The sequence below is a fragment of the Martes martes genome, assembly GCF_963455335.1.
Source record: "Martes martes genome assembly, chromosome: 5".
Lineage (NCBI taxonomy): Eukaryota > Metazoa > Chordata > Mammalia > Carnivora > Mustelidae > Martes > Martes martes.
This window is the reverse complement of record NC_137892.1, coordinates 112,938,276-112,962,362: the sequence shown is the minus strand read 5'-3', so window position 1 is coordinate 112,962,362 and position 24,087 is coordinate 112,938,276. Positions and strand designations below refer to the sequence as shown.

At 36.7% G+C, this 24,087-nt stretch overlaps 1 protein-coding gene across 1 annotated transcript in view; it reads left to right on the top strand.

The window, feature by feature from the left end:
• The window catches only part of HMMR (hyaluronan mediated motility receptor), a 40,293-nt gene extending 16,392 nt beyond the window's left edge, over nucleotides 1-23,901 (top strand). The window contains exons 11-18 of the mRNA XM_080804382.1: nucleotides 5,061-5,275; nucleotides 8,354-8,470; nucleotides 14,561-14,707; nucleotides 14,991-15,143; nucleotides 15,223-15,322; nucleotides 15,992-16,168; nucleotides 22,208-22,370; nucleotides 23,065-23,901. Of these exons, the coding sequence (XP_080660508.1) occupies nucleotides 5,061-5,275; nucleotides 8,354-8,470; nucleotides 14,561-14,707; nucleotides 14,991-15,143; nucleotides 15,223-15,322; nucleotides 15,992-16,168; nucleotides 22,208-22,370; nucleotides 23,065-23,084 (1,092 nt within the window). The 3' untranslated portion in view covers nucleotides 23,085-23,901. The remainder of the gene's footprint in view (nucleotides 1-5,060; nucleotides 5,276-8,353; nucleotides 8,471-14,560; nucleotides 14,708-14,990; nucleotides 15,144-15,222; nucleotides 15,323-15,991; nucleotides 16,169-22,207; nucleotides 22,371-23,064) is intronic.
• The last annotated feature ends 186 nt before the right edge of the window (nucleotides 23,902-24,087 follow it).

Below are 24,087 nucleotides of genomic sequence, written 5' to 3'. Positions count from 1 at the left end.
AAAAGTCCTGTCTATGCTGCAGATTTATCTGCAGAGATGTTTATGACAGGGTTATTGATAATGTGAAAAAATTATAAGCAACTAATGAACCAAAATAAGAAAATTGTTTAAAAATTTTTTCTTGGGTCACCTGGGTGGCTCAGTCATTAGGCATCTGCCTTCGCTTAGGCGGTGATCGTAGGGTCCTGGGATTGAGTCCTGCATCGGGCTCCCTGCTCAGTGGGGAGCCTGCTTCTCCCTTTCCCACTTCCCCTACTTTGTGTTCCCCTTCTTGCTGTGTCTCTCTCTATGTCAAATTAAAAAATTAAATCTTAAAAAAAATTTTTTTTCTTGTGGGGCACCTGGTTGGCTTAGTCGGTCAAGCATGACTCTTGATCTCAGAATTGTGAGTTCCAGCCCCACCTTGGGTTAAGAGATTACTTAAAAGTAAAATCTTGGGGGAACCTGGGTGGCTCAGTGGGTTAAAGCCTCTGCTTTCGGCTCAGGTCATGATCCCAGAGTCCTGGGATCGAGTCCCGCATCGGGCTCTCTGCTCAGCAGGGAGCCTGCTTCCTCCTCTCTCTCTGCCTGCCTCTCTGCCTACTTGTGATCTCTGTCTGTCAAATAAATAAATAAAATCTTAAAAAAAAAAAAAAAAGTAAAATCTTGGGGTGCCTAGGTGGCTCTATCTTTAAGCCTCTGCCTTCAGCTCAGGTTATGATCCCAGAGCCCTGGGATCAAGCCCTGAAACAGGCTCCCTGCTCAATAGGAAGCCTGCTTCTCTCTCTCCCACTCCCCTTGCTTGTGTTCCCTCTTTTGCTGTGTCTCTCTCTGTCAAATAAATAAATAAAACCTTTTTTTATTTAATTATTTTTATTAATCTATAATGTATTATTTGCCTCAGGGGTACAGGTCTGTGAATCATCAGGCTTACACATTTCACAGCACTCACCATTTCACATACCCTCCCCAATGTCCATAACCCAACCATCCTCTCCCTGCCCTCTTACCCCCCAGCAACCCTCAGTTTGTTTTGTGAGATTAAGAGTCTCTTATGGTTAGTCTCCCTCCTGATCCCATCTTGTTTCATTTTTTTCCTTCCCTACCCCCCAAACCCTACCCTGCCTCTCAAATTCCTCATATCAGAGGATCATATGATAACTGTCTTTCTCTGATTGACTTTAAATATATAAAATCTCTAAAAAAATAAAATAAAGTCTTAAAACTAAAATCTTAAAAAATATGTATTTTCCTGGCACATGTGTTAGATTACTACTTGGGCATTTGCAGTTATGTTTTAAAATGGTATCTAAATGCATATGAAACCAAAGTGACATTTTTAAAAATCTAGACTACATAAAGAATAATGTACATATTTGTGAGAAAAACAGTTCTCAAAAACCAATGGGCAAAGGATGGAAATTCATCATTCTCAGAGGTCAAAATTCAGATAATCTGTAAACATGAAAAGATGTTCTACCTTAGTAATAATTAAAGAAATGGAACATGGAAATAATTGTTTTTCCCTAACAAGATTGGTACGAATTAAAACATTTGATAATACATAACATGTTAGTGAGAGTGGAGCAAATAGATACTCGAATGTATTTGATATGAAATATTGTTGGGCAACCTGCAACAACTGAAGGAATTAAGTAGATCTATATATACTGACTTAAAGATCTCAACAATTGTTTTTAGGAATTTTTTATGTGATCTTTACATATGTAGCTTATGTTATTTATATATGTATGTGTGTGTGTGTGTGTGTGTGTATTTTTTTAAGTACATAAATATGTAGGAAAAGACCAGAAGGCATATATACCAAACTAGTGGTTATCTCTACATTGAGAAAACGTAAGATTGAGGTGGCGTATAATCAGAGGCAATTTTCACTTTACCTGGGTTCTTTTGTTTTTTGTTATTTTTTCTGCCATCCAGTCCTGCAACTGCAGTTATTGTTGGCAGACCTTTCAAATTTTTTTTGTATCTTAGTATTTAAGATCCTAAATGCATTGTTAGGAGTGTAAAGTGTAGAGAGAATGCTTATTTACAGTGACCATTCTTCTTAAAGGCAAAGGGCCCGGTTTTCTTTTCATTAAGTGCTCTGGGCACATCTATATCAGGTTTTTCTTTTTGTTTTTGATTGAGGTATAAATTGACATACAACAGTATATGAGTTTCTAGTAAACAACACAACAATTCAATATTTGTGTATATTGCAAAATTATCACAATAAGCCTAGTTAGCATCTATCACTATAGATAGCTAAAGAATTTTTTTCCTTCTAAGGAGAACATTTAAGATCTACTCTTTTTTTTTTTTTTAAAGATTTTATTTATTTATTTGACAGAGAGATAGAGAGAGCACAAGTAGGCAGAGCAGCAGACAGAGAGAGAGGGAGAAGCACTGATGTAGAGCTCAATCCCAGCACCTGGGATTATGACCTGAGCCGAAGACCAACACTTAACCACTGAGCCACCCAGGCGCCCCTTAAGATCTACTCTTTTAGCAACTTTCAAATATGCAATACAGTATTGTTAACTATAGTCACCCCACTGTACATTATATGCCCATGACTGAGTATTTTATAACTGGAAGTCGATACCTTTTGACTCCTTTCCCCATTTTGCCCACCCCTGCCTCAGGCAAGCACCAGTCTGTTCTCTGTAGCTGGGTTTTTTATTTGTTTTTAGATTCCACATATAAGTAAGATCATATAGTAATTTTCTTTGTCTGATTTATTTCATTTACTACAATATCCTCAAAGTCCATCCATAACATCATAGATAGCATAGATTTCCTTCTTTTTTTAATGGATAAATAACACTCAATTGTATATATACCACATTTTCTTTATCCATTCATCCATCAGTAGATATTTAAGTTTTTTCAATATCTTGGTGATTGTAAATAATGCTGATGTGTACATTGGATGCATATATCTTTTCTATTTTCATTTTCTTCAGATAAATAGTTAGAGGTGGAATTGCTGGATTGTATGGCAGTTGTGTATTTAATTTTTTGAGAAACATTCATACTGTTTTCCATAGTGACTGCACCAACTGATATTCTCACCAACAGTGCACAAGGGTTCGCTTTTCTCTACATCCTCTCTAACACTTACTCTTCTACTATTTCTTGTCCTTTTTCGGGGGAGGGAATTTCAGTGCCCAAGGTGGGGTTTGAACTCATGACCCCAAGATCAGGAGTCACATTTTCTACCATCTGAGCCAGCCAGGCACTCCTGTTTCTTGTCCTTTTGATAAAAACCATTCTGACAGGGGCACCTGGGTGGCTCAGTGGGTTGAGGCCTCTGCCTTCGGCTCAGGTCATGATCTCAGGGACCTGGGATCGAGCCCCACATCGGGCTCTCTGCTCAGCGGGGAGCCTGCCTCCTCCCTGCTCTCTGTCTGTCTCTCTGCCTGCTTGTGATCTCTGTCTGTCAAATAAAGAAATGAAATCTTTAAAAAAAAAAAAAATTCTGACAGGTATGAGGTGAATCTCATTGTGGTTTTGATTTGCATTTCCCTGATGATGAGTGTTTTGGGGCATCTTTTCATGTACCTGTTGGCTGCCTATATGTCTTTGAAGAAACATCTATTCACACTTGCTGCCCAGTTTTCAATCAGATTGTTTGTTTTTTTGTTTTTGTTTTTGTTTTTGTTTTTTTGCTTTTGAACTGTAAGAGTTCTTTACATATTTTGGATATTAATCCCTTATCAGATATATGATTTGCAAATATTTTCTCCCATTTAGTAGGCTACATTTTCATTTTCTGGATGGTTTTCCGTCTTGTAGAAGCTTTTTTAGTTTAATACCATCCCATTTGTTTATTTTTGCTTTTGTTGCTTTTGCTTTTGATGTCATATCCAAAAGATCATCACCAAGATCAATGTCAGGTTGCTTACTATGTTTTCTTCTGGAAGTTTTACGTTTTCAGGTCTTATATTCAAGACTTTAATCTATTTTGAGTTAATTTTTGTTTATAGTATAAAGTAGTAGGTCCACCTTCCTTCTTTTGCTTGTGATTTTGCAGTTTTCCCTATACCATTTATTGAAGAAACTGTTCTTTCCCCATTGTATATTTTTTGCCTCTTTTATCATAAATTAATAGACTGTATATATGGGTTTGTTTCTGGGCTCTAATTCTATTGATTGATGTGTCTATTTTTTTTGTTTCTGGGCTTTATTCTATTGATTGATATGTCTTTCTTTTTTAAAAGATTTTATTTATTTGACAAACAGAGAGAGGGAGAGGCAGGCTCCCTGCTGAGCAAAGGGCCCAACGTAGGACTTGATCCCAGGACCCTGGGATCATGACCTGAGCCAAAGGCAGACACTTAACCAACTGAGCCACCAGGCATCCCTCAATGTGTCTGTTTTTATGCCAGTACCATACTGTTTTGAGTACCATAGATTTGTAAGATAGTTTGAAATCAGGGAGCATGATGCCCCCAACTTTGTTCTTCTTTCTCAAGATCACTTTAGCTATTCAGGGTCTTTTATGTTTCAATACAAATTTTAGTATTGTTCTATTTCTGTAAAATTTCCCATTTTGATAGAGTTTGCATAGAATCTATATATTGCTATGGTTGTATGGATATTTTAACAATATTAATTTTCCAATCCATGAGGACAGAGTATCCCTCCATTTATTTGTGTCTTCTTTACTTTATTTTAATTTTTGACAGTAGTGATTTATAATATAACTTTAAAATACATTTATATACTATTGAAATCATAGTATACTATTGAAATCATAGTATACCTTTCAAATAGGATCATCTGAGAAAGATATATGCTAAAATTCAGTTGTAAATTATAATTTTAATTTTACAAGATAGGTGTTGTGGGTGTACGATACATAGAAAAAAGACTGAAACAACATTTACCACAGTGTTAACACAGTGCAGGATATAATCCATGATGACACACAGGTGACATCTGTATTTTTCAAGTTTCTTTGAAGTTCTCGAATTTAGTATTCATACTTTATTATTTGTACTTCTTTTTTGTGCTTGGTAAAAGCCTCAGAAGGCCATTTCATACTATTTCAGTGGTTTTCTGTTTGGATGTAGGAATTGTCCTCCAGTCTTCAACAGAAGCTATGTTCTTTTCAAGAGGAAATGATGAAAGAGAGGAATCTCTTTGAGGAAGAATTAAAGCAAGCTCTGGATGAACTAGATAAATTACAGCAAAAGGAGGAACAAGCTGAAAGCCTAGTCAGACAGTTGGAAGAGGAAACAAAATCTCGAGCTGAAGAACTGAAACTCCTAGAAGAAAAGCTGAGAGGGTTTGTATTAATAAGACCTTGTGTTTAATATGACTTCAGATGTTAAAAAGTGTTTTCCAGTACATTCTCTCAGGATTCATTGGTCAGTCATGCAAGTAAGTGAGGTTAGAATTATTGCACAAGTAAGGAATAAAGAGAAGTAAAGTATACCCACAGAATGTTTATGCAAACAAGTATGAGAGCCAAAGTCAGAAGCGTAGCTTCTTTCTTTTTTTTTCAGGCCAAAAGTTTAAAAGGATGTTAATAAATGACCAAAATTTGGGGTTCCCTTACTGCTCATGTGTTGTTTAAAATTATTGGATGTCAACATTATAGCAATAACAGATTTAGAAAGAAAACAAAGGTGAGAATCCCACCCTTGAATAAGAAACATTCTGTTTTTCACCTATGTGTACATTAGTTTACGTTGCATAAGTTGCACCTTTAATTACTGAGTACCTGTACTCTCAGAAGTAGCAATCAAAAAAGCAAAGTGATAAAAAAAATTTTTAAAATTTTATTTAAAATAAAAATTAAAAAAAAAAACAAAATGAGAAAAGAATAACCAAACCCTGGGAAATATTCAAAAATAAGAAATTTAAGAGATCTCAAACTTCTCTTCTTTCTTTCTTTCTTTTTTTTTTTTTTTTTTAAGATTTCATTTATTTATTTGACAGAAAGAGAGACAACACAAGCAAGGGGCAGAGGGAGAAATAGGCTTCCTGCTGTGCAGGGAGCCCGATGTGGGGCTCGATCCCAGGACCCTGGGATCATGACCTGAGCCAAAGGCAGATGCTTAATGACTGAGCCACCCAGGCACCCCTCTTTTCTCTTTTTTTTTTTTTAAGATTTTTTTAAAAAATTTTATTTATTTGACAGAGAGAGATCACAAGCAGACAGAGAGGGGGAGTCAGACTCCCTGCTAAGCAGAGAGCCCAATGTGGGGTGCGATCCCAGGACCCCAAGACCACGACCCAAGCTGAAGGCAGAGGCCCAACCCACTGAGCCACCCAGGAGCCCCTCTTTTTTCTTTTTTTTAAAGTATTTCCCACACCCATTGTAGGGCTTGAACTCACAACCCCGAGATCAAGAGTCACATGCTCCACTGACTGAGCCAGCCAGGTTCCTCTTGGACTTTGCTTTTAATTCTAATCCCCTATTTTTATTACATTATGCATCCTTCTGCACCACATTATTTAAAGTAAGGTATCCAGGTTGATTCTTAAGTTCAAGTTACACCTAAAATAATTGTTATTTTAGTCCTTGGGATTTCCTTACTAAAAATATTTCTAAGAAGGAACCAAGAACTATACATGAGTCCACAGAATTATGATGTATCTCGCAACTGTGTATCTCTCTCCTGTTAACATATTTTTACTAAAATCCTTTTTCTGTTTTCTTGTGGTAATCAGAGATAAAAAGGACACAAAGCTTTTATATATAACCTGCTCTCGAGGGGAGCAGTAAGTACCAAAGTGTTATTAGGGGAATTATTCTATACTGGAGCCAGGCTCAGGGAACAGGCACTTTAAGAAACTGAGTAGATGATGTCAGTTTCAGGGAGGAAAGAAAGTTGAGACAATCATTTATGTGAACTCAAAGAACTGGGTACAGAGGTCAGGAGATAAGGATTTTATTGCTGGATCTGCTAACCAGCTCTGTGATCCTAAGCAAGACAATTCTAATTTCTTTAATTTTCTATTTCACTAGATAGAAAATTAAGAGGTTTTAATGACATGATCTCTAAAGTCCCTTCCAGCCTGGAAATTTTAGAAGCATAAGAAAAATCTAAGAAAATTGAAAGTGATTTCTCTATGGGACAGGGAAGAGAATATTTTTGTCATAAATCCTTTACTACTATGTGATTGCTTTCGGCTATTGGTGTATATACTTTTGAAATCCCATATTCATTATAGAAGGAATTTGATGAGGAGAGACGGAGTTACCAAGTGATAGATCTTAAGGAGGGCACGTGTTGTGCTGAGCACTGGATATTATATGCACCTAATGAATCATTGAACACTACAACAAAAACTAATAATGTACTATATGCTGGCTAATTGAACATAATAAATAATTTAAAAATTTTAAAAAGAAAGGAATTTGGGGCCCCGGGGTGGCTCAGTGGGTTAAGTCTCTGCCTTCAGCTCAGGTCATGATCTCAGGGTCCTGGGATGGAGGTCCACATGGGGCTGTCTGCTCAGCGGGGATCCTGCTTCCCTCCCACTCTCTGCCTGTCTCTATGCCTACTTGTGATCTCTCTCTGTCAAATAAATAAATAAAATCTTCAAAAAAAAAAAGAAAGGAATTTGATTAGCTGTTTATTTTCTGTGTCTGACAGCCTATAAATGAATAATAATCTACCAAATAAGTTATTGAATCTTTAAGTAATAACAATTTATTATGAGGATTACTGAAATAAATCTATATAGTCCTAAAAACTCTTTTCTTTTCTTTTCTTTTTTCAAGATTTTATTTCTTTATTTGACAGAAAGCACATGGGAGGGGCAGCAGCTGGCAGAGAGAGAGGAAGAACCAATGCAGGGCTCAATCCCAGGACGCTGGGATCATGACCTGAGCTGAAGGCAGACATTTAACTGACTGAGCTACCCAGGGATCCCTATAAACTTTTTTCAAAGAAATACCAAGTGTAGTTAAAGACACTTAGTATTTCTTAAATATTTAAATGCAGAGACTTTATTCAATCCAAGTGTTTTTTAACTGGCAATTTTTCTTTAGTTTTGGTTGCTGTTGTTAAGATTGTTTTAGTCTTTTTACCCTACCGTCTTCCAAAAAGAATCCTTTAGCTACCTATATAAGTACATGTAATATTGAAAAATAAATTTAGAAATGAGTAAATTAAGATGAAAACAAAAGTAAGATAAGGGCAGGAAAGATAAGATGAAGCCAGAAGAGAAGTTAGTGCATAAATAAACATGGTATTAGAAGCAGACTGTCAAGTTAGATCTGAGCTATCCAGTAGTGGATACAAAGATGCAGACATTGGACACATGATTCACAGTATCAAAAGGTAAATACTAATTCCTTCCTTAGAATAATGATTTGTAATTAGTGTTTTATCTTTTAATTGTTCCTTAGGAAAGAAGCTGAACTGGAAAAAATTAATGCTACTCACAGTCAGACTACCCTGCTTTTACAGGAGAAGTATGATAATACAGTGCAAAACCTTGGAGATGTTACTGCTCAGTTTGAAAGGTATTTTTGGGAGCCTGCACTCTCAAATATAATATGAGTGGGGAGGCGTGTTTAGCGAAATCTGAAAAAATAATCACACTAATAGAAGCGTTGGTATTACTCTAAATTCCATAATTAACAGCCATAAATGGGCATTTAGGATTATCACCTGGTAATCTTATTATGTATACAAATTTCCTTTCCTGCGATTCCCATCAAATTTCATGTACTCTCAAACCATTGGCACTTCTGTCTTACTCTCCTAACACCATCTTTTTCTTCACAAAGAATTTTTAAGATTTTATCTCCTCATTACCGAACCTGTAAACACACCTGCATTTATGCTCATCCTATCGTCCCACCTATTACAGGAGGAGTGTTCCTATCTTTTAGCCTTTAGTAACATTATTCCATTTGTCCTTTTCAACCTTTCTACTGAATTTGTCTCAATCAGTATAAAAAATATTAATGTGCATTTATCTTTAAAATACATAAATTTGGAGCACCTGGGTGGCTCAGTCATTGAGTGTCTGCCTTCGGCTGGGTGGCTCAGTCGTTGAGTGTCTGCCTTCAGCTCGGGTCATGATTCCAGAGTCCTGGGATCGAGCCCCACATTAGGATCCCTGCTCGGCGGGAAGCCTGCTTCTCCCTCTCCGACTCCCCCTGCTTGTGTTCCTTCTCTCTCTGTGTGTCTCTCTCTGTCAAATAAATAAATGAAATCTTAAGAAAATAAAATAAAATACATAAATTTTAGGGGCACCTGGGTGGCAGTTGGCTAAGTGACTGCCTTCGGCTCAGGTCACAATCCTGGAGTCCCAGGATTCAGTCCTGCATTGGGCTCCCAGCTCAGCGGGAGTCTGCTTCTCCCTCTGACCCTCCCCACTCTTGTGCTCTCTCTCTGATTCTCTCTCTTTCAAATAAATAAATGGAATCTTAAAAATAAAATAAAATACATAAATTTTAGGGGCATCTGGGTGGCTCAATCATTTAAACATCTGACTCTTGATTTCAGCTCAGGTCATGATCTCAGGGTCATGAGATAGAGCCCCGTGTTCAGCAGGGAGTCTGCTTCTCTCTCTCTCTCTCTCTCTCTCTCCCCCTCTCTCCCTCCCAGCCCTCTACCCCTCCCCCTGCTAGCGTACTCTCTCAAATCTTAAAAATATATATATATAAAATATATAAGTTTTAGGGGTGCCTGGGTAGCTCAGTCATTTAAACATCAGACTCTTGGTTTCAGCTCAGGTCTTGATCCCAGGGTCATTAGATCAAACCGCACTTCAGGCTCCATGTTCAAGATGTGGTCTACTTGAGATTCTTTCCCTCTTCCTCTCCCTGCCTCTCTGTCTCTTCCACGCCTCCCCACCACTCACTCACACGTATTCTCTCTCTCTCTCTCTCACATAAATAAATAAAATCTTTAAAATACATAAATTTTATTAATTCCTTTCACTCCCCCACTTCCTTTTGCAGCTATCCAGCAGCACCTCTCACTCACAATACCCTTCTTAATCCAAAATTGTACTCCTCTTTATAGATTGTCTTGATAGAAGATTATATCTACTGTATCCATTTCCTCACTTCCTATTCTATCTACTTACTTCCCTTTTAAAAAAAAAAATTTATTTCGGGGGGGAACTACAAATTTCAGGGAAAATTTAAGAAATTTGTGTGCATCTCACACCAAGAGTGTATTAATACAAACATTTTTATTATATTTAGAGCATTTTGGGATTAAGTCTCTTTTTCTTATATCTATTTTATGTATATTTTAGTATATTTAATAAATACAAATGGTATACAACACATAAATTGTAAAACATAAAGATAAAATCAACATGTATGAGTCAGGGGTGCCTGGGTGGCTCAGTGGGTTAAGCCTCTGCCTTCAGCTCAGGTCATGATCTCAGGGTCCTGGGATCCAGCCCTGCATCAGGCTCTCTGTTCAGCAGGGAGCCTGCTTCTCCCTTTCTCTCTGCCTGCCTGCCTCTCTGTCTACCTGTGATCTATCTCTCTGTCAAATAAATAAATAAAATCTTAAAAAAAAAATGTAGGAGTCAATAAAAGACAACCAAACCAGTAAGCCAAAGATTTCAATAATTTGATATTATATAGGAGTTCTACTACTATCCAATCTGCCTGCTTTCCACCAACAAATAACACCATTTAAAGCCTACATTAATAATTTCCTCACTTTATTCCTGTGTATAATTTTATAGCATGTATTTCCATACAAATATATTTTGTAATTTTGCCTTTTTCCTGAATCTTGCCAAAAAATGTCACTATGCTGTATGTCATTTCCTGAGACTTGTCTTTATATTCTGTAATATGTATGTTTCAAGAATGAGTCACATTATTGACTGAGATTATAGTTTGTTCATAGTAGCTGCTATAGAATATTTGATTTACCCATTCTCACTTTGGGCTTTTGGGTGGTTTTCATTTATTTTATTATTTATTTCATTTTATCTTTTTTCATCATTATAAAAATACTCCTTAATCCCCATCCCCTATTTCACCCATCCCCCCTCCCACCCCTCTGGTAACAATCAGTTTATTCTCTATAGTTAAGAATCTGTTTCTTAGTTAATCTCTCTATTTGTTTTTGCTTGTTTGTTTCTTAAATTCCACATGAGTGAAACCATATGGTATTTTTCTTTTTCTGGCTTACTGTACTTAGCATCATACTCTCTGGCTCTATCCATGTTGTAGCAAATAGCAAGATCTCATTTCTTTTTTATGGCTGAATATTATTCCATCGTATATATCTACCACATCTTCTGTATGCATTCTTCTATCAGTGGACACTTGGGCCACTTCCATAGTTTGGCTATTGTTGATAATACTGCCATAAACATAGGGGTGCATGTATCCCTTTGAATTAGTGCTTTTATATTTAGGGAAAAGATACCCAGTAGTGTGATTACCGGGTCATAGGATATTTCTATTTTTAGTTTTTTGATGAACCTTCATGCTGTCTTCCGCAGTGGCTGTGCCAGTTAGCGTTCCCAACAGTAGTGCAAGAGGGTGCCTTTTTCTCCACATCCTTGTCAGTACTTGTTTTTTTTGTGTGTTTTTGAGTTTAGCCGTTCTGATAAGTGTGAGGTAATATCTCAATGTAGTTTTGATTTACATTTCCCTGATGATGAGTCATATTGAGCATCTTTTCATGTGTCTGTTGGCCATCTGGATCTCTGGAGAAATTTCTGTTCATGTCTTCTGCTCATTTGTTAATTGCAGTATTTGTTTTTTAGATATTGAGTTGTTTCAGTTCTTTATATATTTTGGATGCTAACCCATCATCGGGTATGTCATTTGCAAAAATCTTCTCCCACTCAGTAGGTTGCCTTTTAGTTTTGTTGATTGTTTCCTTCGCTGTGCCAAAACCTTTTATTCTCATGTGGTCCCAATAGTTTATTTTTGCTTTTATTCCCCTTGCCTCAGGAGACTATATCCAGAAAAATATTACTACAACCAATGTCAGATTAATGTGATGCCCTCTTCAAGGATTTTTATGGTTTCAGGCCTCACATTTAGGTTTTGTTTTTTTTTTTTTTTTTTTTAAGATTTTATTTATTTGACAGAGAGAAATCAGAGCTAGGCAGAGAGGCAGACAGAGAGAGGGGGAAGCAGGCTCCCGCTGAGCAGAGAGCCCGATGCGGGGCTCGATCCCAGGACCCTGAGATCATGACCTGAGCCGAAGGCAGAGGCTTAAACCACTGAGCCACCCAGGCGCCCCCATTTAGGTTTTTAATACATTTTGAGCTAATTTTTGTGTATGGTGAAAGAAAGTGTTCCAGTTTCATTCTTCTGCAGGTAGCTATCCAGTTTTACCAACACCATTTATTGAAGAAATGGTCTTTCTCCCATTGTATATTCCTTCCTAGTATGTCCAAGATTAATTGACCATATAATTGTGGGTTTATTTCCAGATTTTCTGTTCTGTTTTATTAATCTTTGTGTCTCTTTTTATGTTTGTACCATACTGTTTTAATTACAACCACTTTGTAATATGACTTGAAATCTTAAATTGTAGTACCTCAAGTTTTGTTTTTCTTTTTCAAGATTGCTTTGGCTGTTTGAGGTCTTTGTGGTTCCATACACATTTTGGGATTGTTTGTTCTAGTTCTATGCAAAAGCTTTCAATGTTTGTTTTTTTTATTACTATTTTTATTAACATATAATGTATTATTTGCCCCAGGGGTACAGGTCTGTGAATTGTCAGGCGTACACACTTCACAGCATTCACCATATCACATACCATCACTTTTGGTGTTTTGATAGGGATGGCATTACATATGTAGATTGCTAAAATCTACATTTGTAGATTGCAGTTATAGACATTTATCAATATTTGTTCTTTCAACCTATGAGCATGGAATGCCTTTCCATTTCCTTGTGTCATTTTGAATTTCTTCCATCAATGTTTTATAGTTTTTAGAGTCAGGTTTTTCACTTCTTTTGTTAAGTTTATTCCTAGATCCTGTTTTTGGTACAATTATAAATGGTATTTTCTTAATTTCTCTTTCTGCTGCTTCATTATTAGTGTATAGGAATACAACACATTTCTGTACATTTGTTTTGTATCCTGTGACTTTACTTAAGTCATTTATTAGTTCCAGTAGTTTCTTGGTGCGGTCTTTAGGGTTTTCTATACATAATGTCATGTGCTTTGCAAATAGAGTTTCACTTACTTACCAATTTGGATGCCTTTTATTTATTTTTGTTGTCTAATTGCTGTGGCTAGGATGTGCAGTACTATGTTGAATAAAAGTAGTGGAGTAGACATCCTTGTCTTGTTCCTAACCTTAAAGGAAAAGCTCTTTTTTTTTTTTTTTTTAAGATTTTATTTATTTGACAGATCACAAGTAGGCAGAGAGGCAAGCAGGAAGGGGGAGGGGGAGAGGCTCCCTGCTGAGCAGAGAGCCCAATGCTGGACTCGATCCCAGGACGATTGAGATTATGACCTGAGCCGAAGGCAGAGGCTTAACCCACTGAGCCACCCAGGCACCCTGGAAAAGCTCTTTTCTTAAAGGAAGAGCTCTTCCCAGAATGCCTGAGTGGCTCAGTGGGTTAAGCCACTGCCTTCGGCTTGGGTCGTGATCCCAGAGTCCTAGGATGGAGTCCTGCATGGGGCTCCTTGCTCGGTGGGGAGCCTGCTCCTCTCTCTGCCTCTGCCTGCCACTCAGCCTGCTTGTGTGCACTCTCTCTCTCTTTCTGACAAATAAATAAGTAAATCTTAAAAAAAAAAAAAAAAAAAAGGAAGAGCTCTTCCTAAAAGAAAAGCTCTCAGTTTTTCACTATTGGCTATGATGTTGCCTGTGGGTTTTTCATAAAAGGCCTTTATTATGTTGAGGTATGTTCCCTCTAGACCTACTTTGCAGAGAGTTTTTATCATGAATGGATGTTGTACTTTGTCAAATGTTTTTCTGCTTCTGTTGAAATGATCATATGGGGGTGTCTTTAAGCGCAGCTTAAGGTGCACTTTAGTTTTCTTTTCTTTTTTTTTTTTAAGATTTATTTATACACTTATTTATGAGAGAGAGAGAAAGCACACTCAGGCATATGCACAAGTGTGGGAGAGGGTGAAGGAGAGGGCGAAGCAGACTCCCAGCTAAGTGGGGAGCCCTTTGCAGGGCTCCATCCCAGATCTCAGATCATGACCTGAGCCAAAGATAGACATTTAACTAACTGAGCCACACAGAGCCCCTCTAGTTTTCTTCATAACATAAATTTTATTATACATATATTTTCCCATTTTTTTTGCAAAGACCTGGAGAGACATTTCCTTGTCTTCCCCACAAGAGCGTGAACTCTGTGACAGTAGCCGCAGGGATCATATATTTGTTTTGGAGTAATTTTCATGTTTCATATACTTCATACACATAGTAGGCACTCAATATTTTTTTCCTTGAATGAGCAACATATGCCATATATGCTCATTAGTACTGACCTCAGAATACTGAATTCTTACCTCCGTAAATGCATGGCTTATAAGGATTTGTTTGTGTTACCTTAAACTGTATAAAATAAAAAACTAATGAGCTATATGTTTATCATGCATATAATAGTTAGAAAAATCCTTCAACTTTTTATTTTCCTTTTAATAAGTTATAAAGCATTAACAGCTAGTGAGATAGAAGATCTTAAGCTGGAGAATTCATCACTTCAGGAAAAAGTGGCCAAGGCCGAGAAAAGTGCAGAGGACAGTCATCATCAGATATTGGCAACTGAGAATGCAAATCAAGAATATGCAAGGTATGTGGGAGAACTAAAACCTGCCCACACTTGTAGCCTTAGAACTGTTAAGATAATTTAATGTTGAAAGCCAGCTACTAAGTGATGCAGGGAATTGTAATTTCATGACTTGCTTTGGGTGATCTTCAATTGCAAATTAAAGGTTTACATAGTTTAAAAAGTACAATTTTTGGAGAGTTCCTTGAGTTTGTTTTGTTGGTTTGTTTTGTTAAGTAAAAGAAAGAGGAAAAGTTACTAAAGTGGCTATAAAATGTTTAGTGGACTCTTCTCTCTCAAACTAAAGGATGCTTCTAGACCTGCAGACCAAGTCAGCACTTAAAGAAGCAGAAATTAAAGAAATCACAGTCTCTTCTCTTAAAACAATAACTGATTTGCAGAACCAACTCAAGCAACAAGGTGAAGAGTTCAAGAAACAACTCGAAGAGGAAGAAGCAAGGTAATCTAGGTTTAGAACCCGACTGCCCCAGTTATTTTTTCTAATACACTATGTTTTAAAATTTTATTTCTCCTTACAGAAAAGCTGGAAAAGAAAACACAGTGGCAGAGTTAACTGAGGAAATGAATAAGTGGCGTCTCCTTTATGAAGAACTATATAATAAAACTAAACCTTTTCAGGTTTGTCAGTTGGGACTATGCTCACTTGTGTTTGTTTTAGGCATTCACTTTGTTCCCTGTCACAGTCAACACAGTGACTTGATTTTTCTGAAAGATCACTTTGCTGTATTATTTACAGTGCCAGTTTAACTCCTACTAAGGAGACATAAATTTTTTTAAATTCTTATGCATACATTTTTTTGTGTAGTCTTTATAGGCTAAAAATTACTTTCTAATAAGAGACGTGATAGCTTAGAAGGCTGTCCTGATATAAATTTTTGATAATTTATGTAAATCTGTGATCCTTAACTTTGTTACACTCTGTCTGTGTTTCTCAAATTAATATACTGATCTTTAAAAAGGATAAATGCTAATCTTACCACTTAAAAAACTGAGAGTATTGATTATAACATGGTGATCCCCCTGACACACGGATTAGGCTGTCTAGCTTGCCTTCTTTCCCTGTGTTTTAGTGATCTTGGAAATGAAATACACCAAAGCTTTTTTAAAGAGTCTCACAGAAATTATGGAGAGCCCTGAGACTATGCTGGCATGATCTGTTTTCATCCATCGTTTTGGTTTTTGGTTTTGTTTTTGTGTGTGTGTGTGTGTAATTGAGTTTCCTTTGTAGTTCATATGAGACAAGTAAATTTAACATTTCTAAGTCTATTTAAAATAACTCTTTTTCAGCTGCAACTGGATACATTTGAAGCAGAGAAACAGGCTTTGTTGAGTGAACATGGTGCAGCTCAGGAACAACTAAATAAACTAAGAGATTCGTATGCTAAATTACTGGGTCATCAAAATCTAAAGCAAAAAATCAAGCATGTTGTGAAACTGAAAGATGAAAACAGCCAACTCAAATCGGTTTGTAAAATAACACTTCATTCCCTTGAAGTTATTAGGGTGGGGCATTTGTTATTCTAACTATAAAATTTAAGTTAAAGGAAAGACTTTGGTATCAGAAAAAACTAAGTTTGTAGAGGAACATCCATCCGAGAATTACAGATTTATTTTAGAGTGTTGACCAGATGGCTATTAATGTTCTCAGGTTTCCAACTACCTTCTTAGTATATTGGAAATCACTAGTATAATTGCAAGAGTTCATAAAGCTTTACACATCCAATTCTATTTACAAAATAGCAAAGTCTTTGGTATAACTAAATATAAAGACAAGCAGTATTCAAAAATAGTTTAAGCATTTGGGGTACCTAGCTGGCTCAGTTGGTAGAACATGTGATTCCAGATCTCAGGGTCATGAGTTCAAACCCACATTGGGCATAGAGATTACTTAAGAAAAGGATAGTTAAGCATTTAAGATTTTTTTGTTTTTTTTTAACAGCTTTATTAAGATATAATTCACAGGGGCACCTGGGTTCTGAGCTGAAGCCTCTGCCTTCAGCTCAGGTCATGATCCCAGCATCCTGGGATTGAGCCCCACATCAGGCTCTCTGCTCGGCAGGGAGCCTGCTTCCCTTCCTCTCTCTCTCTGTGTGCCTCTCTGCCTACTTGAAATCTCTATCAAATAAATAAATTTTTAAAAAAAGATATAATTCACATACCATACAAGTCACCCATTTAAAGTACTCAAGTCAGTGGTTTTTAGGACGTTCACAGATATGCAATCATCTCCACAATTTTAGAACATTTGTATCACCCCAAAGTGAAACCCCTTACTTTTTTTTTTTTTTTTTAAGATTTTACTTATTTGTTTGACACAGAGAGAGAGATCACAAGTAGGCAGAGAGGAAGGCAGAGAGAGGGGGAAGCAGGCTTCCCGCCAAGCAGAGAGCCCAGAGCAGAGAGCCCAATGCGGGCCTCAATCCCAGGACCCTGAGATCATGACCTGAGCTGAAGGCAGAGGCTTTAACCCACTGAGCCACCCAGGCGCCCCAAACCCCTTTTAACTGTCGTCTCCCCTCTCCTCATTCATCCCTCCCATCACTTATCTACTTTCTGTCTCCATAAATTTCTCTGTTCTGGATATTTTCTATTGGTACTCTCAAATAATATATGGTCTTTTGTGATTAGCTTCTATTTTTTTTTTAATTTTTTATTTTTTAATTTTTTAAAATTTTTTTAAAAGATTATTTATTTATTTATTTATTTGACAGACAGAGATCACAGGTAGGCAGAGAGGCAGACAGAGAGAGAGGAGGAAGCAGGCTCCCAGCTGAGCAGAGAGCCTGATGCAGGGCTCGATCCCAGGACCCTGGGATTATGACCTGAGCCGAAGGCAGAGGCATTAACCCACTGAGCCACCCAGGTGCCCCTGATTAGCTTCTTTTGATTAACAGTGTTTTCAAAGTTCATGCATATTGTAGCATGTATCAGTACTTCATTCTTCTTTATGACCTAATAATATTTCATTTTGTGGATATGTCCCATTTTATTTATCCATTTCAGTTGATAGACATTTTACTTGTTTCCACCTTTGAGCTATTATGAATAACACTACTATAAACATTCATATGCAAGTTCTTGTGTGGACATGTTTTGGTTTCTCTTGGGTTATACTAAAAAGTGAAATTGCTTGGTAACTTGGTGACTGTGTTTGTTTGAAGAACTATTTTCCAAAGCAACTATATCTTTCTGTATTCCACCTGCAATATATGAGGGTTCTAGTTTTTCCACATCCTTACCAACACTTCTTGTTACCTTATTTCTTCATTCTGACCATAGTAGTGGTTGTGAAGAGATACCTAATTGTGGTTGACTCGCATTTCCCTGATGACTAATGATGTTGACCATTTTTCATGTGCTCATCAGCTATTTGTGTATCTTTCCTGGAAGAACTATCTATTCATATCCTTTGCCTGTTTTTAATTGGATTACTGTTCATTTGTTTGTTTTAAATAAATTATGAGGGTTCTTTATATGTGTTTGTTCCTTATCAGATGTATTACTGGAAAATGTTTTCTCTCATTCTGTACATTGTCATTTCACTCTTTTTTTTTCTTATTAAAGATTTTATTTATTCACTTGACAGAGAGAGAGATCACAAGTAGGCAGAGAGGCAGGCACAGAGAGAGAGGGAAACAGGCTCCCAGCTGAACAGAGAGCCCAATGCGGGGCTCAATCCCAGGACCCTGAGATCATGACCTAAGCTGAAAGCAGAGGCTTAACCCACTGAGCCACCCAGGCACCCCATCATTTCACTTTCTTAATGATGTTGATTGAAACACAAAATTTTGCCAAAACCCAACATATCTTTTTTTTCATTTGTCTCTTGTTCTTTGGCATTTAACAATCCTTTGCCAAATCCTAGGTCATCAAGATTTATCGCTGTTTTCTTCTAAGAGTTTTACAGTTTTAGCTTTTACATTTAGGTCATTGATCCATTTGAGGATTTTATATACAGTGTGAGGTAAGGGTCTAACTTTATTCGTTAGCATGTGGATATCTAGTTGTTCTCTTTTCTTTTCTTTTTTTTTTTCAAAGATTTTATTTATTAATTTGACAGAGATCACAAATAGACACAGAAGCAGGCAGACAAAGAGGAGGAAACAGGCTCCCCGCCAAGCAGAGAGCCCGATGCAGGGCTCGATCCCAGAACCCTGGGATCATGACCTGAGCCGAAGGCAGAGGCTTTAACCCACTGAGCCACCCAGGCGCCCCTCTAGTTGTTCTCTTGCCATTTGTTAAAGATACTGTTCTTTCCCTATTGAATAGTCTTAACACCCTGTTGAAAATCAGTTGACCGTTTATTTATGGTTTATTTCTAGACTCTCAAATATATTCCACTCATCTAACCTTGTACTTCCATACCGTCTTGATTACTAGTGGTTTGTAATAAATTTTAAAACCAGAAAGCATGAATCACCCTACTTTCTCCTTTTTCAAGATTGTTTTGACTATTCTGGATCCCTTGCAATTCCATATGAATTCCAGAACCAGCTATTCAACTTTTACAAAGAAGTCATTTAAGATTCATATGGGAATTATGTTCAGTGTGTAGATAGGCATGAGGTATTACCATCTTAACTATGTTACGTCTTCTGATCCATGAAAGTGAGGTGTTTTTCCAATTATTTAGACCTTTAATTTCTTTCAACAATGTTTTGGCATTTTCAAAATGTAAGTTTTACACTTCTTTTGTTGAATTTATTCCTAAGCATTTTATCCTTTTTAATGATATTGTATATGAAGTTATATATGAATTTCATTTTTAGGTGGTTCGTTGCAAGTGTATAGAAATAAAATTGATTTTTGTGTACTGGTCTTGTATTCTCCAATCTTGTTGAACTCATTTATTTGTTGTAATAGTTTTTTTAGTGGCTTCCTTAGGATTTTCTATATAGAAGATCTTTCGTAAATAGAGGTAGTTTTACTTCTCTTCTAACAGTGCATTTGATTACTTTTGCTTGCCTAAGTCCCTGGATAGAACCTCCAGACAATGTTGAATAGAAGTGATATGAGTGAACATCCTTGTTTTGGTCCTGATTTGGGGGAAAGCTTTCACACTTTCACCATTAAGTATGCTATTAGCTGTGGGTCTGTCATAGATACTCTTTATCAAGTTGAGAAAGTTTCCATTACTAGTTTTTTTAGTGTTTTTATCATGAAAGTGTGTTAAATTTTTCAGATGCCTTTTCTGTGTCTATAACATAATCACATGACTTTCATCCTATTGATATGATTTCTTAAATTAATTGACTTTTGGATATGTAATTAACCTTGCATTTGTGATAAATTTCACTTGGTCATGGTGTATAATTCCCTTTTTATGTTGCTGGATTCACTTTGCTAATTTTTGCTAAGGATTTTTTCCTCCATATTCCCAACAGATACTGGTCTGTAGGTTTTATGTAATATCTTTGTCTGGTTTTGGTATCAAGGTAATGCTGATCTTACAAAATTAGTTGGGAAAAATGTTGTCTTTTTTACTTTTTGAAATAGTTTGTGAATAATTGGTGTTAATTCTTCACCAAATGTGCAATAGAATTCAATAGTGAAGCCATCTGGACCTTGACTTTTCTTTGTGGGTAGTTTTTGATTACTATTCAGTCTTTTCACTCTGAATCTATTCAGATTTACTTTCTTTTTGAGACAGTTTCTAGGAATTTGTCCATTTCATTTCAGTTAACTGATTTATGGATATATAACTGTTCATAGTACTTTTTTTACAATCTTTATAATTTTGGTAAGCTCAGTCATCATATCCCTTCTTTCATTTCTGATTCTAATAATTTGAATATTCTCATTTTATTTATTTATTTGTTTATTTATGTTTCTTTAGCTCTATGAATATATTTGTAACGGCTAGTTTAAAATCTTTTTTGGATAATTCCAATATCTGGTTACTCTTGCAGGCAGTTTTGGTCCCCTGCTTTTTTCCATTGAATAGGTCATGCTTTCCTGTGTATTTGTACATTTTTGTCAAGTAGTGGATATTTTAGGTTACATAGTATAGCACTTCTGGTTACAGTCCTCTCCTTCCTGGCCTGTTGTTATTTTCTTGTTCATTTGTTTGGTAATTGGCTGGATTGTGCCAGTGAATTTTGTTCCTTCTCTCCACCCCCAGTAGTGTTGTCCCTCTGATGTTGCTACTCAGGAGGGTTTGGTTTAGAATATGCCCACAATCACCCTGGCATGACACTGATTTTGGTAGGGCTGTCTTCCTCTATTTCCCTTATCACTTGTTAAACTCTTGCTAGTTGCTAGATTACTAGTTTCTTTTGCTCTATTATCTTCAGCAGTGCCCTGGTATATAATTGCTCTACAAACTAACCTAATTAAATTCTGCTCTTTCATTGGAATTGTGTCTGAGGTCAGTAATTATGTTCTGACTCCAGAAGGGCTCCTCCCAGCTGTCTTATTCTTCAGTTTTAAACCTAGAGTTTAGCCTACATTATTTTTTAAAAGATTTTATTTATTTATTTGACAGAAATCACAAGTAGGCAGAGAGGCAGGCAAAAAGGGGGGAGGGGCAGCAGGCTCCCCGCTGAGTAGAGGGCCCGATGTTGGGCTCGATTCCAGGACCCTGAGATCATGACCCAAGCTGAAGGCAGAGGCCCAACCCTCTGAGCCACCCAGGTGCCCCTTAGCCTACATTTTGAATCACCACCCAGTTCCCTTTCACCACCAGCTCTATGATTATTCACAGCACCCTTCAGCTTGAACTTCTCTCAGTTCTATTCCAAGTAAAATCAGCCCCTTTGGCAAGAAATTAGGAGCTACGTGTTTTATAGCCTACTTTCTCCATCCCCCCCCCCAGCCCTGGCCCCCAGAAAAAATCTCTGAGACAGGGTTCTAGAGCTGAAGTTGGAGAAAATGACCAGCTTTTCTCTGAGTGACACATCTGGCATAGAAACTGAGTGCTTGGTGGACTTGAGGGACAGGGGAAAGGGGAACAGCCTGCGGTTCTCTCAGCTTGCCTCTCCTGGTTTCACTGGGAAGCAGGTCAGTAGAGCTGTCATTCCATTGGTTGATCTCTGCATTTAATTTGGAGATGAACTTTTATCAGAAACATAGCTTTGTCACTGTAGAGTGGCAAGAAGATTTAAATGTCTCATTTTGTCACAGCCCTTCAGAGTCATTTTTAATTTGTATTCTTTTTTTTTTAAAGATTTTATTTATTAATTTGACAGATAGAGATCACAAGTAGGCAGAGAGGCAGGCAGAGAGCGGGGGGGTGGGGGGGGGAAGCAGGCTCCCCGCTGAGCAGAGACCCTGATGCAGGGCTCGATCCCAGGACTCTGGGATCATGACCCTAGCCGAAGGCAGAGGCTTTAACCCACTGAGCCACCAAGGCGCCCCAATTTGTATTCTTAAAGCCTATATCTAGTAGTGATGTTTGCCTTTTAATTTGGTAAAAGAACAACTTTGGAATTCGTCAGTAAAATGAATAACACATTTCACCAACATGAACTTTAATTATTTACTGTCTATATTTTTCTTACATAGGAGGTGTCAAAACTCCGCTCTCAGCTTGCTAAAAGAAAACAAAGTGAGACAAAACTTCAGGAGGAATTGAATAAAGTTCTTGGTATCAAACATTTTGATCCTTCAAAGGCTTTTCTTCATGAAAGCAAAGAAAATTTTCCTCTCAAAACACCATTGAAAGAAGGTAAGAAATGAATAAATGTGTAAGTGACATCTTCCTTTGGATTTACTTTGACAGCATTTCCCAAGTTATCCTTTTTTATGAACTGTGAGAATTTGTTGACAATTTCTGAAGTACAAAATCCATACTAAGATTTTTGTGTAAAATGCCTTTTCTTTCCTCCTTTTTACTCTCAATTTTCCACATGTCTAGGTCCCACCTTCAAGCCCAGTTTAGGTCCCATCTTCCTTGAAGCCTTGTCTGACTTTTTTGTTTCTATCTACCCACCAACCCCACCCACCTCCAGAATTGTTCCTTCTTTCATACCCTCAAAATTTTAACCTAAATGTTGAATTTGTAGGTGTGGAGAAGTTTTCTTTTTTGACTATGAATATTTTTATCTTTGACAATAAAACAACATTGGTTGAAATAGTGAATGAAGAAATGTAATTATGTGGGATATCTGGCTGGCTCACTTGGAGGAGAATGCAACTCTTGATCTCAGGGTCATGAGTTCGAGCCCCACATTAGGTATAGAGATTACTTAAATAAATAAAACTTTAAAAAATTTTTAAATAGAAATATAATTATGCTACAGAATGCAAACATTGCTTCACCTACTTTATAGAAGATAAGAAATGCCTGTTTTTAGTTTGTAATGACTGATGGATTAGTTTTAACTTAGAAGACTAATACCTCTTTCTGATGATTCTTCCAGGCAATACAAACTGCTCTTGAGCTCCTATGGACTTTTAAGAATGATGCAAGTAAACATCCAAAAGACCTGTTAAAAATTATTTTATTCTTACTATTTTTATTATTGTTATTGCTATTGTTGCTGTTACTATGTTTTTAATGAATATTTTTAATGTATTTAATATTAACTTCCTATTTTTAAGTATGTGAAGGGAAGTTCAATATTTTTTACCAGCATGACTTCTGATATTTTATCTTCTATTGTCTGTACCTCCTCCTCAATGCTTACCTTTATCACCTTATTCTACACCTTCTCACAGGCTTTCCAACTTACAACTCATCCCATCCAATCAACATTCCTTTAAAAATTTTTCAGATTATTATTCCCCTACTCCGAAACCTTAGATGGTTTCCAGATTCTAATCATAGGTTTTTAGCTTGATACCAGAGGCCTTTTCTAATCTGAACTTCTGAAGCTAGGCTAAAACACCTTGGTTTGTTCCTGCCTCTACTTAGATTGTCTAATAAGGCTCATTCTGTCATACCCATCATCCATTTATCCAGTTCAAATAAGAAAAAAGGGTATGCCGAACTCCACAGTAATCTCTTTGTCTCTTATCAGGGTCACTGAGTTGGTCAGTAATTTGCAGATTCCTACTAAATTAAAATCTAGAGTTTAGCCTGAAAATCTGCATTTTTAATAAACTGTGCAGTCAATTCTTAGATACACTAAAAATCTAAGAAACTATCCTCAAGAGAATTTGTCTTAGAGTGCTTGGCTTCTGACAACTGGCTGGCTACTTGATTAATATTTGTGTAAATTTGTGTAATAGGAAATAAAACCACACATTAAGGCATTTATGCATTATTCAACTTGTATTATATAAAATTACATTAATAGTTCTATTTAAGGTATATTTCTTTTCTCTGCTCTGCCCTCCCTACCTTGTCCCCAGAATCACACATCGTAGTATATTATTTAGAAAATAGTGATTCTTTGTCTAAAATAACTGATTACAAAGTTGGTATGCTACTATAAGCCACA